Source organism: Monodon monoceros, unplaced genomic scaffold (assembly GCF_005190385.1).
Source record: "Monodon monoceros isolate NGI ecotype Baffin Bay Population unplaced genomic scaffold, NGI_Narwhal_1 Super_Scaffold_3, whole genome shotgun sequence".
NCBI classification, from domain to species: Eukaryota; Metazoa; Chordata; class Mammalia; order Artiodactyla; family Monodontidae; genus Monodon; species Monodon monoceros.
Genome location: NW_021703780.1, coordinates 55,742,270 through 55,759,890, shown reverse-complemented (window position 1 = coordinate 55,759,890; position 17,621 = coordinate 55,742,270). Strand labels below are relative to the sequence as shown.

Below are 17,621 nucleotides of genomic sequence, written 5' to 3'. Positions count from 1 at the left end.
GGCAGGCCCAGCCCTATAAGGCCCCTGGGAGGAGGACTCACAGGCGCCCACTGGGGCAGGCTTCCTTTCCAACCCCCAGTCCCAGCAATCACGTGCCCATGAATGAAAACACCCAGCTAGGGCTGCCAGTCCCTGAGAGAGTTTGAAAAAGGCGCATGTATGTGTACAGCCAGACTGGGATAACCAGGGCAAGGCATGGGGCTGTCCAAATGCGGGAAGCCATGACTGATCCTGGGCCAGGGGAGGCACAGCTGACCCCCAAACAACCTCAGCCTGCATTACCAGTTGGTTTCCAGTACCTACCATTGTCTCAGACAAAAACAGCACTGAGAAACTTTAAAAACAGACTCAGAAGAGGGCAGCGGACTCTACTCTCCCCCATCCCCGCCCCCACCCAACAACCTAGGCCTCCAGGAGCAGCACCACCAGGACCTCAAGGACCAGGCACCTCTGGGGCTGGGATGGCAGGCCTCTGAGTCTGGTGGAGAAAGGCCAAAAAGGAAGCCCCAAATAAGGGGGTGGGTGTCTATTCCGGAACAAAGAACAGGTGACAGAATGGAAGGGAAGGGAAAAAAAATAAAGAATCCTGAGATGGCAACAAAGTCCACTTTGGAAAGACTCCAAGAGATGGAAGCAGAGTCTCAACCCCAGCAAACAAACAAACAAAAAACCTTTAAAATAAGCACTTCACACACCAGCGACATGGAGAACTTGGAAACTGAAGCTTTGGGAGTGCTTCCTCCTACTCTAAGAAGCGTCTGTAATCCGTTGCCAGTTCAGCAAGCTGTGTTTTGCCGAGTTCAAGATCAGAGAGGAGACCCCATAAAGCTCCCCAGCCGAGCCACGAGTAGGTGGGGGGAGGAGCGGAGGACGAACACGGGCTGCCAGCCTGCCAAGCACAACCAACAGGCGCCGGTAGAGATCAACCCCGGGGTCTGGGCCCGCGCGGTGCGGGCGCAGTCCCGTCTACCGCACTTCCCCGCGGCCAGGGTGGAGCCGCGCACCCGTACCTTTGGGGAGAGGCGGCGCCCCCGCCCCAGGGTCCACGGGCTCGGAGCTCCAGGCCCAGGGCGGCGCCGCCTCCCCAGGGCGCCCGGCGGCCAGCCCGCTTGCTGGGCTCGCCGGGGAGGACATGCCCGGCGCTCTGCTAGGCCCACGTCGGCTGCCAGGTGCGCGCACAGGGCCGCCGCGCGGCGCAGAGGCCCCGGCCCCTCGGGCGAGGCGCGCTGCGAACCTGGCGGCGGGGTCAGGGTGGTGGGCGGGGGCGGCAGGCAGGCTGCCCGGCCACCCACAATCGCCGCCTCCCTGAAACCCGAACCACTTCTGAGAAAACTCAAGGACGCCAGGATTCTTTCCTCGGTGGCCAGCAGGACTCCCAAACCACGAGTTCGAACCAAACCCTGAGGCTGAAGCAGGAATCTCCTAGGTTTTGAGAATCCAACCTCCCACCCTGAATCCGATGGGGGGGGGGGCGGTGTGCGGCGGGGGGTGTATTAGCCATTAACCCCACCGCCCACAACTCTCTGTCCCTTTAAAGGGATGAGAACATTCTAGATCAGGTTCTCAATCAGGCGATCTGTGCCCCCTCCACTCAGCATTTTCGGTTTTCGCGATTGGAAGCGCTACTAGCATTTAGCGGGTAGAGGCCAAGGGATACTGCTAAACATCCTACAATGCACAAGATGCCCTCCACCCCCCGCACACACACACCAAAGAATCATGGGGTCCAAACTGTCAACAGTGTCAAGGTTTAGAAACGCTGCTCTAGAATGAGGTCTACCCAGCCAGGATCCTGCCTGAGGGCTGTCTACCCAGTGTCATTCTCAAAAGTATTACCCAGACCAGCTGCCCCCGACCTAAGCCCCCAGATCCCAGGCCCTGGTAACAGGCCAGTATCTGCAAGTAGATCTAAACTCGGACCTGACGTCTCTTGGTCCTCACTTGCACTACCCTAAGCCCCCAGGTAGCAGTACACAGGCACTCAGGGGAGGGCTTCCTGAAGGAAGGGGGGGTGGGGGATGGATCAGGGCATGTGAACACTGGGCAGGGTCACAAAAGGCAGAAGTAAAGGAGAAGTCATGCCCAGTGCCTAGAACAGGGTAGGTGGAGGCAGCAGTGTGGGAACTTGCCCAGTGCATAGCCCCCGGCCAGGACTGGTACAATGGGCAGGGCAGACAGGGCAGACAGGCCTTCACGGAGTCCAATCCAGGGGGCCATAATTAGCTGGTATCAGTACAAACAGCGAGTGTGCACAACGTATGCACATACTCTCACATGGGTTCTCTTTCTTATTTGCATTTATTTTCTGCGGGGGAAGGGTCCACAGCTTTCATGAGATTCTCAAAGGGGCCCATGGTGTAGGATGGGCACTCTTCACTGGGCTCCCTAGAAAGGAAGTTCCTTAGGCGAAGTGCCAGGGGAAGTCCAGGTGCTATTTGGGAATTGAGATGCCCAGAGCAGTGCACCACAGCAGCCCACCCAAGCTGTGGGAGGCCATGGGGTTCCAGATCTTATGTCTTCACCCAGGTGGAGAGCCAGGGAGTCTGGGTGAGTTTCTTACATCATCTACCGTGGAAGCATCTCTAAGAGCTGAGGAGGGTGCCCACTCCTCCCAAAGGGCAGCCCAGCCAGCCAGACAGGGCAGAGTCTGGAATTCTTAGCAGGTACAAGGACAGGTAGCAGAGGACACCCTTCCCTGGGGAAGGGCACCAACAGCCCATGACTCTGTGGTCCGTGTCCTTGACACCTACCACTACACTGGGCCTGAGGGTCACTTCACTCATTCCACACACACTTCTCCCCTGAGGAAATGGACAGTATCTTTGAGTCAGAGAGAAGCCCACCTATGAGGACAGCTTGGAGCAGTCAAGGCCTGCACTTCCCAATGTGACAGACAGGAATCAGGTCCTCCTCCCCAGCCAGCGGCTCCTGACATTTCACTCAGAACACTCTCCAACCCACAGGCCCTGATCTAAACCCCAAGTACAGAGACAGATGTCAGGAGTTCTTGCAGGATACACAGATGTGTGTCTGGGATATCCACTGCAAGGCAAGAGCCAGATGACTTGTCTCCCAAGGACACTGGGCCAGGCACAGAATACAGAAGACGTGCAAAACTAACACTGATCTTGTAACAAGTACCCTGGACCATTACTGCAGCATCAATTCTGCCTCTTCTTTTAGGCCTGCACCATCCAATACGGTAGCCACTAGCCAAATGAGACTACTGAGCATCTGAGATGTGCAAAGTCTGAATTGGGATGCTCTATAAGTATAAAATACAGAGTGGATTTTTATGACAGTACAAAAATTGGAGAATGTCTGTTTTAATACTGATTACAAGTTGAAATGATTATTTTATATACATTAGGTTAAATAAAATATACCATTAAAGTTAATTTGACCTCGTCACGGACTGAATGTGTCCCCTCAAAATTCGTACATTGAAACCCTAATGCCCAATGCGATGGTATTTGGAGACGGGGCCTTTGCAAAGGGTTAGACTGGTTCATGAGGGTGGAGCCCCCATGATGGGGTTAGTGGAAGAGGAAAAAAAACCTCACAAACCCCCCACCTCCCCACCCCAAGCACCAGGTAAGCCCATGTGAGGATGCAGTGAGAAGGCAGCCATCTGCAAGCCAGGAAGAGGACCCTCACCAAAACCTGACCATGCTGGCACACTGACCTCAGACTTCCAGCCTCCAGACTGTGAGAAAATAACTTGTTGTTTAAGTCACACAGTCAGCCCAAGGAGACTAAGACACACCTGTTTCTTTTTCCTTTTATTAACATAAATACCAGAAAAACTTAAAGTTACATGTGTGGTTCACACTATATTTCCGTTAGACAGTGCTGTTCTAGATCCTCCTTCTACAAGGGCACTGTGTGCTGCGGGGGGGGGGGGGGGTACTTCTAAACAGCAAGCCAGGAACTTGAAGGAAGGGTATCAAGAAGTCAAAGGAACAGGAGGGCCAGCTCTGCTCCCACCTGGGCCTGTCGAGGCTCTTCCCATAGTTCTTCACAAGTCAGGGCAGTGGCCACCAAAGGACTGGCTGGTGTCACCACTAGAAACACCCAGTGACCCCCACTTTCCTCCAGGGCAGGAACACAGGTTGGTGGACTCTGTCCTAACTCTGGCTGCCCCACGTTGCAAGATGCACTGCTGAGCACTGCCCAAGCCAGGGAAGAGGAGGGAAATACAGTCCTTCCAGGGGTCCAATCCCACCCTGGCCCTGGCCTGCATAATCAGGGAGGGACCTGAGACTGGCCAAGCCAGACAGAGATAATTAGGGAGAGGGTTTTGGTCTGAGGCTGTCCTTGTCCTGGGAGGAGGCCCCCTCTGCAGACATGGTCTTGGAAAAGCCCAGCACCTACAGGAGGGATCCACAGACAGTCAGGTGAGCTGCTGCGTGCCTAGTAAGTCGTCAGGCTGCAGCCCTTCCCTCTAGAGGCCAATGCCTTCCTTTCACTTCAGAGATCTCATTCTTGGGGAAAAGCAGCTCCAAGCAGCACTTAAAAGGCAGAGAAAGGAACAGGTTCAACACCACCAACTCTCGGCATCTACGACAAAGGAAATGTCTCCACAAGATCCATGACACCCTTTCCATATTGTGCCCAGGTACCAATAAGGGGTCTCTATCCTTTGGTCGCTGCACTCAGGCTACACAGCTCCAAAGCCCCACTCGGAGAACTCACTTGCCTTCGGTGCAGACAGCTAAACCCTGCTACACTGCAAAGGAGGCGCGTAGAGTGGGAGTGGGGATGAGCTGGAGATGCGCGTTCCCCACCCACTCAGCAGCCGGGGGATCCCAGCCCCGCCCCTGAACGCCCGGCCCCGCCCTTCGCGGGTTTCCCAGACTCTACGCTGCTGCCACCGCGGGCGTCTGGGGACCCGCGCTGCATGTGTAATGGGGGCTGGGAACAAAGACGCGCAGGACCAGGCTCCCGGGCTGCAGCACACCGGCCTCTGAGACCGCCCCGGGCTTCTCCCTGGAGCTTTAATGCGCGGCTCCCCACGCTTCCCAGGGCTGCCCGGAGCCGTCCGAAGCCGAGCGCGGAGCCCGTCCCTGCGCGCACACTGGAGTAGGGCGCGTCCCAGCACCGCTAGAAGAGGAAAATCAGTGCTTCGGCCTGGGGGAAAAGCGGTCTCCCAGCGGAACTCCGCTTTATACACCCGCAACCACACACCCTCACACACCCTCAAACACCCTCACGCGAGCCGAGCGCTGGCCGCGAGGGTCACCCACCCCCGCCACGTGCTTCCCGGTGGCCAGAACGAATAGGGACCTGTTGGTTTGTCTTCTCTCCCCACCTCCCCTCCCAGGAGCCCAAAACAAAGCAGTCCCTCGGGGTGGCCGCACCTCGCGTCCCGGGGCGCCGCAGGGAAAGCGGGCGCAGGTAGGAGCTGGCGCCAACGGCGCGCCTCCGGGGGAATACCACGCAGACGCTGGTGGGATGGGGTGCAAGTGACTCCTCCGGGCTGTGTGAAGCGGCCCGCGTCGCTTCGCTACACCTAGTGGCTCTGAGGGTCAAGCAATCCTGCCCCCAGCCGCTGCTGCACCTACAGTCCCGCTACCCCCCGTATTAGATCTGCCTGCCCCGCTTGACTACCTTCCTCATGCTTGGGATTTTCTCTCACTCTCCCTCGGTTCCACGCACCTGTGTAGCCTGAACCCCGACCCTGGGGTCGCCTCCGCGAACCGGAGCCCCGCAGGCCGCCGCACAGGCAAGATCATCCCCCCAAGATCAGCTAGCAGGGCGCCCCGCGCGCCCCCCGTCCCCGCCCCGGGAGATGCAAGCTGGGTGCAGGTGGTGCGGCGAGGAGGCCGCGGGCCCGCCCTTTGTTGGTAAACACCGCACGGCGCCAGAAGCCGCCCCGCGCCCCCCACGCCGCGCCCCGTCCTTACCGGCGCACAGCGATCCCCAGAGGAGGGCGAGGGCCGCCCAGGGCGCCGTCATGTTCCGCGGCGCCGCCCCGCGGACACCCGGAGCCCGCGGGCAGGGCCGCGCGGCGCTCCCGGGGCGCGCAGGGCCCGGCGGCGGCTGCGCTCTTCTTCCCGCTCCTTCCTTCGGTCTTGTTCCCCGCGCGCTTCCCGAGCCTTCGTCCCGGGGCAGCGTGCAGGCTCCAAGGGCCGGACGGCGGGGCCGGGCTCAGGGCCACTGCGGACGACGCAGGCTTCGGCCCGGGCTCCGGGGCGACGCGGGGGCCGGGGGGCGGCGGCGGGGCGCAGGCCGGGGCGCGCCCGACTCAGGCATAGCGCGGCGGGGCTGGGCCCGGGCCCGGGGCGCAGGGGCCGAGTCCGGAGGGGCCATGAACGGGGGGAGGGGTGGGGGGAGGGGAGCTGAACTGAGTCCAAAATGGCTCCTGAGCCGCGGCCGCGGAGCCGAGCCAGCGGGGAAACCCGGATGTTGGATACAAAGAGGCGGGCGAGCTGGGAGGGGAGGGGGTGGGAGGCGGGCCCTCCGGCCGCGTGGTCCGCGCCCCCCTCAGGGGCGGGGCCCCAGAGAAACAACAACACGGAGGCCCCGCCCCACGCCCGCGCCGTTCCCGAGGCGCGTGCAAACTGCAGGACTGGAGGGCGAGGCAGGGCGAGCTGGCAGAGATCGCGGTTTGAGCCCGGGACTCCGGGACCCCGGGACCCCGGGACCCCGGGACCCCGGGGCCGCGGCACCGGGATTCTTGCTTCGCGCGCTGGATGGAGCCCAAGCTCCTGAACGCAGCCTGCCGTGCGACCCCTGAGTGCTGGGCCGCCCCCGGACTCTGGCCTGAATTCTCCTCTGCGCCACCGTTTCCCCACCTGAGATGGGGGTCACAGTGAACCACAGGAGTCGTGTCTTTATTGATGGATGAACTACTCGGCAGAAAAAAGTCTGATTTCTCTGAAATGACAAGTGGTCCCCCACGTCTGCAACCCAACCCCCCCCCCCCCCCCCCACACACACAAAGGCACAGCTGGGGATCTTGGAATTGGACCCATCCAAGTGAGAGAGGGTGCGAGCCCCGCCCTGCAGAGCAGCAGCAGGTGGAAAAAGGCCTATAGCAACTTGCTTCTTTACCCTTACCCCAAATGTTCTAAGCACTGCCACCCACCTGCCCTCCCCACCCCTGCACTCTGCACCTTCAAAACTTCTCAGTTGCCTCTGGTCCCCGCAGTTGAACTTGTCTAGCGAATGTCTCGGCTATCTTCTTCACTCCCCAGCTTCCTCCTTGGGGGCCTGTTGTTCTCTGTCTCAGATTCCTCCGTCCTTACCACAATCAGAGCTTGGGAGGGGGCATGCTGAGGCTCCCAGCTCAAGAGGGAAAGCCCCCTCACAGCTCGGGGATGAGGCGCAGAACCCTCGGATACAGAAATTGTCCTCCCGCCTCTCCTGATTTGCCACAGCCTCTCTCGGAGCAGGGCAAGAGCGGCCAGGCAGGAGGTGGTGCCTGGAAGTCTGAGTTGTTTCACTTCTGAGCCTCAGTTTCCTTCTACAGAAAGTGAGGAGGGGACGTCCCTGGTGGTCCAGTGGCTAAGATGCCGCGCTCCCAATGCAGGGGGCCCAGGTTCAATCCCTGGCCACCGAACTAGAGCCCATATGCTGTAACTAAGAGTTCACATGCAGCAACTAAAAAGATCCCGCACACCACAACTAAGGATCCCACATGCCACAACTAAGACCCAGCACAGCTAAATAAAAAAGTATTAAAAAAAAACACCAAAAGTGAGGAGGCTAAATATATAAGGGGGGAAATGTGAGGAGGCTATACTTTGCATTATTTTAAATATCAGGAATCTTATTCAAACGAAATCTTATGTAAAACTCCACCTTGTAGAACGTTTATTGCCTTGATTGAAGTTGAAATGAGGGTCCACCACCCCCAGTTTCCACAGCACCAGGAACACCTCAGGGACCACACTTTGGAGTCACTGATAGACTATAGGAGGCTATGCTGATAGACGCATGATGGCAACTATGTCTTTTCTAGGGAAGATAAGTCACTGCTTCCTTCCTACTGGAAGGTAGCGACTATAATCCGTGTGCCAACAATTAGATTGGCTGGTTCTTCCCTTCTGCTTCACATCAAGTCGGGTATCGCAATAAAGGCTCAGGATGGTCCAACTTGCCAACACATCTGTGTCTCCCACGCTGACATCTCTGGGAACTCCAAATTTGTATAACCAACTCCCTACTTGACATCTCTATTGGGCAGCCTATCAGGTATCTCGAAATTGCCCTACCTAAAGCAGAGTTCCTCATTTACCCCATAAAGCTACTCCTCCAGTTGTCCCTGTCTGAATCAATGGCATAACCAGCCAATTGCTCAAACTGAAATTTTATGTCGTTCTTGATTTCTCCCATATTCAGTCCATCAGCAAGTTGGTTTCAAAAACACATTCATGGGCTTCAGGAAGCCACGGGAGGATTTTGAAGAAGGGGCGAAATGTGAAGTGAGTTCCTTTTTTTTTTTTTTTTGCAGTACGCGGGCCTTTCACTGTTGTGGCCTCTCCCGTTGTGGAGCACAGGGTCAGCGGCCACGGCTCACGGGCCCAGCCGCTCCGCGGCATGTGGGATCTTCCCGGACCGGGGCACGAACCCGTGTCCCCTGCATCGGCAGGCGGACTCTCAACCACTGCGCTACCAGGGAAGCCCGTGAGTTCCATTTTAAAAGATAATTTCAGTTGCTATGTAGAAGATGTATTTTAGCCGGGCGAGAATGAAAGCAGGTGACAAGTCACGATCTCTTTCAGTTCACTGCTGTTGCAGTGGTCCACATGTGAGATGCTGGGTGGTGATAATATATATGGAAGAGAACTGGCTTGATGCTCGATGTGTTGGGGGGTTTTTTGTTCGTTTTTTTAAAATTTATTTTTGGTTACATTGGGTCTTTGTTGCTGTGCACGGGCTTTCTCTAGTTGCTGCGAGCGGGGGCTACTCTGCAATGCAGTGCATGGGCTTCTCATTGCCGTGGCTTCTCTTGTTGCAGAGCACGTGCTCTGGGCGCGCGGGCTTCAGCAGTTGCCGCATGCAGGCTCAGTAGTTGTGGCTCGCGGGCTCTGGAGCGCAGGCTCAGTAATTGTGGCACACGGGCTTAGTTGCTCCGCAGCATGTGGGATCTTCCTGGACCAGGGATTTAACCCGTGTCCCCTGCATTGGCAGGTGGATTCTTAACCATTGTGCCACCAGGGAAGTCCGATAAACTCTTAAAGTAACCACAATTTTTGTAATTTTATTTGGAGACCTCTTCACTTAAATACACAGAAGTGGCCCCAGACTCTCTCAGCTCCTGAAAGGCCCTTGGTTAGAGATATGCCACAGTGGGTAATTATGAGAAATACAGGGCGATATACATTAGTATATATTAGTGGGTAATTTAGGTACAGCAATGCATTAAACAATTTCAGGGGGTACCATTAATAGGATGGGTGCATGGCTTTTTTGGCAATACAATTCCCCCAAAACTTACCCATTTATTTCCAATCTGTCCCATGTGCCGTCAACATCAAAAGTTATTTCCCAAACATTTCAAACTGTTTTCTTTTCTTCCTTGCCCCCATAGTTCTTCTTCCCACCCTCTCTCTTAACTTAATGGTGGTTACCTTGAGGTCAACTAAATTAATTGTCTTGGATGGAAAGGTAACTGTCTGTAACTCTCAAAACAGATTAGGTTATGCTGTGCTAATGGAAAATCCCCAAACCCCAGTGGCTCAAAACAACAAAATTTATTTCTCACTCATACTGCGTGTCCATTGGGGGTCACCAAGCAAGCTGTACTCATTATAATAACTTAGGGACACAGGCTAATGGAGGCAACATTTTGATATGTGCTTCTTTACTGCAGAGATAGGGGAAAGAGAGCCTGGTAAATTACATCCAAGCTCTTAAAACTTCTACCAGATTCCGAGAAGATGGGGGGCTAGGGTGGTGGCTGCATAGCTTTTGAATCTTCCAAAATTCTCACAGAGCAACTACATAGAAGAAAAAAAAAACCCAGAAAATCCATGCACATTTACAGTAAAACTAGGTAACAAGGTTTCCCCCAAAATACCAAAATACAAGCAAATGGAGATAACTACAAACTATCAACAGCAATAAAAAATTCATGGACTAGTATCTGTACAAGGGGAAGCTGAGGAACACGGTGGAAGAGGTACCTGGGAAAAACAGAATCCCAAAATAGCTAAGAGATATTCATTGGAAAGCATGGCTCAATAACTTTAGAACAGTAGGTGAAACTAGGAGGGGTTTTCTCCAATCCAACAGCAAGTGAATGCAAAGAGACTCTGGTAAGAATAGAAAGAGCTAGAACAGTCTGTCCCTGTGAACTCTTAAAACTGAGCAGCCAAGCCTCCCTTTTAGGTCAGGCTCCTCCAAAGAGGAGAAACTTCTGGAAGTGGCACCAAAATCAAGCTGGATAAGATGTTTTACTTCCAGCCATCATGCAGTAGCTGGAACGGTGTTTGCCCTTTGGAGCCACAACAAGAAAACTGGACAAAATATAGGCAGCAACTATTTATTTCTGGACCTTGTACAATCCTCTAATCCCTGGGGGGAAAAAAGGCAGTCAAAGTGAGGCTTATGATTGCCCCTGCTTTCTGCCTGGAGACAAATTCCAGTCCACAATGCAGGAAGTGCACCCCAGGCAGAGCCTGGCAACCTTGTCGAGTTGGGGACAGAGAGAGAGGTTGGAGCTCGGGAGATGGGGAAGGCTGCAGCAAACTGACGGGGCAGAGTACAGGGTGGAGGGAGCTGCAGAGAGAAAGCTGGAGGTCTTGCAGAAGAGTCTCCTTGGGGCTTTTGCTGAATTCTAGGTTTCACATACATAGAATGAAACTCCATGAGGTGAGGGAAGAAAGCAAGCAGGCTGAATAGCTCCAAGACTGGCACAGGATAGATTTAGTTCTAACCAGCCAAAGTGGAAAGTCCTCACTGAACACCCAGGACACTGAGAGTAAAGACTCAGAGGGTTACTCCATGGCAGCGGAGCTAAGCTAGCCCTAGAATCAAGGCTACTGTAAGCCCACACTACCAAGCCTTGAAACGATCAAGCTGATCCATAAGTAGCTTAAATACCTACCAGATAACAGGTCAACATTTTTAAAGGAATTTAACAAATCTGGCACTGTATAATAAAAAAAATTTAATTAAAAAAAATTTTAATTACTAGATATGAGAGGAGGCAGGAAAATATGACCCATCAGGAGAAAAATCAGTCAACAGAAACAGAAATGACATAGATGATGTCATTATCAGTCAAGGCATTTTTAAAAGCTATTATAAATATGCTGAAAAATTTCTAGGAAAAGTGAACGTAATGAAGAGAGAATAAAATATCTCAGAAATGGACTTTCTAGAGAGAAAATAACTAGTGTCTTTCTAAAAAAAGATTAATTAGGTGGAATTGCCATTTTTTCCTAATGCGTGATCTGATCTTCATTACTTCTGTCTTTTTTGTTCACTAGTTTATTATTATTACTGCTTTTTAAGTTGTATTTTTAATTCATTTAACTCTTACACTTTTATTTGTATCAATGTTACTGCATTTTAAAGCTATACTTCACCTATCACTGCTTTAATTATACCCATAGATTTCATTATGTCTTTTTTTTTTGGCTGCACCACGTGGCTTGCAGAATCTTACTTCCCTGACTAGGGATTGAACCCAGGTCCTGGCAGTGAAAGCACCGAGTCCTAACCACTGGACCGCCAGGGAATTTGCTCAATTTTTTTTTTTTTTTTTTTTTGCGGTACGCGGGTCTCTCACTGTTGTGGCCTCTCCCATTGCGGAGCACAGGCTCCGGACGAGCAGGCTCAGCGGCCATGGCTCACGGGCCCAGCTGCTCCGCGGCATGTGGGATCTTCCCGGACCGGGGCACGAACCCACGTCCCTTGCATCGGCAGGCGGACTCTCAACCACTGTGCCACCAGGGAAGCCCGCGCAATCTTTTTTTTAGACGCTCCGTAATTTTGGTTTATAGTTTCCCTTTGCCCTAGTACTTTCATAGAAAGTATGGATGGGACTTTTAAAAACATTTTATTAATTTCTCATTCTATTCTATTATGATTAAAGAAGATGGTATTATTTCTTTTTTCTGGAAATTATAGAAGTTTTCTCTGTGGTATATAGTAAATGTTCATTTTTCGGTGAGTGAGAATAATAGGTATATTCTCTATTATTTATTTATTAATCCTTATTATAAGGTGCAAAGTAATCTCTTCAGAAGACATATAGATTCTGTTGGAATCTATAGGCGGGAATCAAAGAATTTCATTTAAAGGTGACAAGCCAAATCATTGAGGCTGTAACATTCATAACTCGTATATCTTCACTGTGAATCGTGGCTTTTAGCATTACAGTGTCCTTCTTTGTCTTGTCTTTTTCCCGAATTCCACCTTGTCAGATATTGAAATTGTAAGCTTTGCTTTTTTTTTTTCTGCGGTACGCGGGCCTCTCACTGTTGTGGCCTCTCCCGTTGTGGAGCACAGGCTCCGGACGTGCAGGCTCAGCATCCATGGCTCACGGGCCTAGCCGCTCCGTGGCATGTGGGATCTTCCCGGACCGGGGCACGAACCTGCGTCCCCTGCATCGGCAGGCGGACTCTCAACCACTGCGCCACCAGGGAGGCCCGTAAGCTTTGCTTTTTATAATTTGTATGTGCCTGGTATATTTTTGTCCACCCCTTTACTTTTTAGCCTTTCTGGATCACTTATTTTAGGTGTGTCTCTTGTAAATAATAGACGGTAAGATGTTAGTTTGTAAGCCAAGCTGAACTTTTTTTTTAAATGATGAGTTTTCATTTACTGATACGACTCATATGTTTGTCCTTATTACATTCACTCTGTATGTGATGCTAGATTTACTTTTTCCTTATTTAAGCATTGATATTTGGTTTGTCAACTTGAAATATTCTTTGACTTGCACATACTGCCTTTGCAACAGAGCTCTTTGTACTTTTTCCTTCTTTTTGATTTATTTAGTTACGTTACTTCTACTGTGTCAAAGCACATGCCATTTGATACTCTTCTTCCACCCTTATCCCCACTTTCACTTTGGTCTTAGATCTAAAACTATTCAATGCTCACTATGAGTCCTTTTGCTGAAATTTCCCCAATCATCTCCTAGCTGGACGAAGCTTGTTTTAGTAGAATCCTAAGGGGGTTATGAGTACAATATTTCCTGAGCTCTTTTTAAACATCCTTGTTACTTAAAGGGCAGCTTAGCTGGACACAAAACAATTGGTTCATATGTTTTCTTTGAGTTTCTTGAAAATGTTGCTCCATTGCTACTTGCTTTTTGAAAAGTTTGATGCCAACCTGATCTTTCCTGTGTAAGAGACTAGGCCTTTTGGCCTAGAGAATATTCCCCCTCACCTTCAAAGTGTAATAGTTTGCTAGGACGTGTCTCAGTTGATCATTCTGGGTCAATTTTCCAAGTAACAAGATAGGCCCTTTCAAGATACAGATTCAGGAACTTCCCTGGTGGTCCAGTGGCTAAGACTCCACGCTCCCAATGCAGGGGGCCCAAGTTCTATCCCTAGTCAGAACATGCCACAACTAACACCCAACGCAGCCAAATATATAAATAAATATATATATATTTTAAAAAGATATGGAGTCAGGTCTTTTGTTTTCAGGAATTTCTCTGGGGTTAGTTTTAAATATTAACTCTGCTCCATTGTCTTATATTTTAGCTTCAAGAGCTCCAACTTTAACTGTGTTAGTTTTTCTTTGCCTGTCTTTTTTGTCTGTCATTTTCTTTCTGGGCATTTCCAGGTCTTCCTTTATATTGTTTTTGCTGTCTTAGCTTTTTTCATTCCTATCTTCTATACGCTTTATGGTACTTGCCATCGTTCCTGTTTTCATTTGGGTACGTTGTAATGTAGTCTTCATTATCTAGGGTGATTTTACCTTTTTGTTCAAATTCTTTCCCAAGTTTGGTCAGTTATCTTTCCATATACGCTTGTTGCTTTTTCATTTTTACTCTGAGTTTCTGATCTGTGGTATTCTTTCATATCCACCGTTGTTTTTTATTTTAAAGTTCATGTTGGAGGGTTGTTAACAGTTTACCCTCTTTGTTCCTTTTTATTTGGTGTATTTCATTAGCTTGAAAAGTTATGATTCTCACTTTGTTTTCTTCCCATATTTGTATAAAGTGAGTTCCTTTTTCTATTTATGTTGACGTCCTTGTAATAATGGGCAACTCTATGGGGGCAGGGGTAAAATGGGGAATGGATTGAGTGGCTTTCTGTTTCTTGGTAGAAAAGAGACCTTTTATTGTTGGCCAATAATGTAATTTCTTTAATAAGTAATGTCTAGGTGGTGGTGGTGGGGAGAGTTGTCTGTTTTCTTCTGAATCTTTTTTTTTTTTCTTTTTTGGTGGTGTCGGGTCTTAGTCGCAGCCCGTGGGATCCTTCGTTGTGGCACATGGGCTTCTCTCTAGTTGTGGTGTGTGGGCTCTAGAGCATGCAGGCTCAGTAGTTGTGGTGCAAGGGCTCTAGAGTGCACAGGCTCAGTAGTTGTGGCGCACGGGTTAGTTGCCCCGTGGCATGTGGGATCTTAGTTACCTGACCAGGGATCAAACCGGCATCCCCTGCATTGGAAGGCGGATTTTTAACCACTGGACCACCAGGGAAGTTCCTCTTCTGAGTCTTTGACCTGTTGTTGATAGGCTGTTATCTTCAGCTTCTTGTTTCCCTTTTTGCCTTTATCCACCAAGCCCGCAAGGGACACCACTCCCTTTCAAGATGACTTCAGCTTTCTCACAAGTGATATCTCTGGTCCTACTCATTTTCTAAACCTCTTCCCTTGACTTCCCACTAGGGTAGTCTCTGTCTCTGCTCTGATCCACTAGGTCTCAAAGCTGTTGCAGCATTTTTCTACTCTGGGTGAAATCACAAGTAGTTTGGTTTAACTGAAGTCCCAACATAGGTGTGGGCCTGCGGCAGAAGAAAAATCTGGAGGATTTTGCAGGAGGCAGACTTCCTATGGAGGCTTCTGCAATAATTTGAGCAAGGAATAAAGTAAAACAGGGAGGGATGGAGAGAAAGGAACTGTTTTAAGAGTTACCAAAGCAATAACAAAAATCACTTGGTGACTGATTTGATGTGGGAAAGCAGATATCTGAGTTTTGGGTTTGGGTTCCTGAATGAATGAATGAAAGGATGGTTGGTGGTACCAATTCACTGAAACAGGAACTCTGGAGGAGGAGGTTTGGGGAAGGGCAAGGGAAGATAAGCAGAGTCTGGGGCTTCCCTCATGGCACAGTGGTTAAAAATCCGCCTGCCAATGCAGGGGACACGGGTTTGAGCCCTGGTCTGGGAAGATCCCACATGCCACAGAGCAACTAAGCCCGTGTGCCACAACTACTGAGCTTGCGCTCTAGAGCCCGTGAACCACAACTACTGAGCCCATGTGCCACAACTACTGAAGCCCGCGTGCCTAGAGCCCGTGCTCCAAAACAAGAGAAGCCACCGCAATGAGAAGCCCACTCACCACAACAAAGAGTAGCCCCCACTCTCCACAACTAGAGAAAGCTCGAGCGCGGCAACAAAGACCCGAAGCAGCCAAAAATAAATAAATTTAAATAAATAAATTTTAAAAAAAGATTAAAATGACTCAAAATTTAAAAAAAAAAAAAAAAGGATAAGCGGAGTCTGAAGTACCCCTGTGAGAATGTTGGCTGACTCCAAGGAGAGTTGTGGCTGGAAACATAGAGCTGGGTGTTACTAGTATATAAGTAGCAGTTGAAGCCCAAGGCTAGATGAAATCATCCAACAAGAGAGAACTGGAGGGAGAGAGGAATGAGAACAGAGATTTGGGGCCCAGCAATCATTAAGGAGTAGACAGAGCAGAAGTAACAGTAAAGAAGAAAGAATGAATGGTAGATCAGGAAAGTAGGAGAAAAGTTGGATAGTATGGCTATCAGAAAGAAGACAAGGAGAAAAATAATTACTCAATGGATTAAGACATATAAAGTATGTCAAATGTATCATATTGATACTAAAAATCTAGCTGCTGTTAGAGGATGCTTGGCAATCAACTCATCATCCTGAAAACTAGTGAATAAAGAGGAAAGAATCTATTTATTTTGCTTTGTCTCTCCCATTCTGCTGATTTAGGTCCCGAAAGGGGAAAAGTCACAATTTTTATTGGACATATCCCAGGCTCAGTGTTATCTTGCCTCCTGGGATAAAAGACAGGAAGAGAGATGCTTTCCTGCCCTGGGCACAGGGACACAAGCTGTGTTCAGGAGGATGTACTAAGGTGGGCTTTAAGGTGGTCCTGGGCAGGTTGGAGCACCGTAAGGAGTCAGGTGGGCAGGCAGAGCTGCTTACAACAGGGAAGAGGTTCCCTGCTGTCCAAGGCCACGTCTCCAAGTGGAATCAGTGAGGCTGGGCCTGTGGAATTCACTCCGGAGGCCCCCGGGTCTGGGTCAGGATTCTCTGCTCAAGCATGGCATACCGCTGGAGGAGGGCCTCGTAGACCTGGAGGGGTGGAAAGAGCAGTTTAGGACGGCGAAGGGAAGGTGCTCTTACATCTCTTTGCAACTTGCAATTTAAAAAATTCTACATCCCATGTATTTGCAATTTAAATTTTTTGCTGGGCAGAAAAAAGGAAGTGTCAATTCACAAAACAGGAAATGCTAGTAGTTCTCAAACCTATAGTTTAAGATCTTTAAAAAAGGCAAATTATGACAAGAAACCAGTTTTTGTTATCAAATCTACAAAATTTTAAAAAATTCTGATGAAGGTACCTGGAAATGGCTGTTTCATCGCACAGTTGGTAGAAGTTGGTGGTGCAATCCTTTTGTAAATCAATTCAACTTTATATTTGTATTAAGGGGCTTGAAAATGCCCATGGCTTTTGACCTAGTTATTCTACTTCTGCAAAGCTCTCCTAAGGAAGTAATCCTAAGTGTAGGGTGCTAGGCACACCAAAGGTCCTCTTAGACACCACTAAATGTTCAGACTCATAAGACTACCATGGGCCACACCTTGGCCTTAAAAAGGATACACTGGAGAATCATGCGTGTTGGCACAGTGGCTGCAGGAGACCATGAACAGTTTGCACAGGTGTCCAGGAAAGGGTATCTCTGCCTCCCTTCCTTCTTCCCTCCTTGCCCCCCAGGTTACAGCTCAGGTGCAAGGAGACGAAATCCACATCTTACAGGTGCAAGAACCACCCCGGCTTTGAAACCTCACTCCCCACAGGAGTATCCCTTGTTAACAACTCCATAGACAAGAGCCATGCCCGTGAGAAGTCACTGCACTCAGGGAGCCCTAAGTATGACTTCCACTTAGGTATTTATGTTTTCCCATTCCAGATGCAGTTTCCTAATTCAGGGCCATTTTGACATAGCAATGTTGCCTAGTAACACTGTTGACATTCCACTTTTATTGCAGAGCTAGAACATTAACCAAAAGTCAAATTCTCATGCAGAATAGGGAAAGGTTTTGTTAACCCTTTACCCACATAGCGTTAATTATAATAATTGAAAAACTAGAAGCAACTGCTCTAAGACATGGAAAATGCTCGAGAAAATATGGTTCATTAGCCAGATAGAATATTATGCAGTCATTAAAAATAACATGTATGTTCCATGCAAATTGCATGATTAGTGTCTTAGTCCATTCTGGGTGCTA

The 17,621-nt window shown here is 50.1% G+C and overlaps 1 protein-coding gene across 1 annotated transcript in view; it reads right to left on the bottom strand.

Annotated features, from left to right (window-relative positions):
• Positions 1 to 16,056: 16,056 nt before the first annotated feature.
• XYLB (xylulokinase) overlaps positions 16,057 to 17,621 on the bottom strand; it is a 43,234-nt gene continuing 41,669 nt past the window's right edge. The window contains exon 20 of the mRNA XM_029243645.1: positions 16,057 to 16,463. Within this exon, the coding sequence (XP_029099478.1) occupies positions 16,386 to 16,463 (78 nt within the window). The 3' untranslated portion in view covers positions 16,057 to 16,385. The remainder of the gene's footprint in view (positions 16,464 to 17,621) is intronic.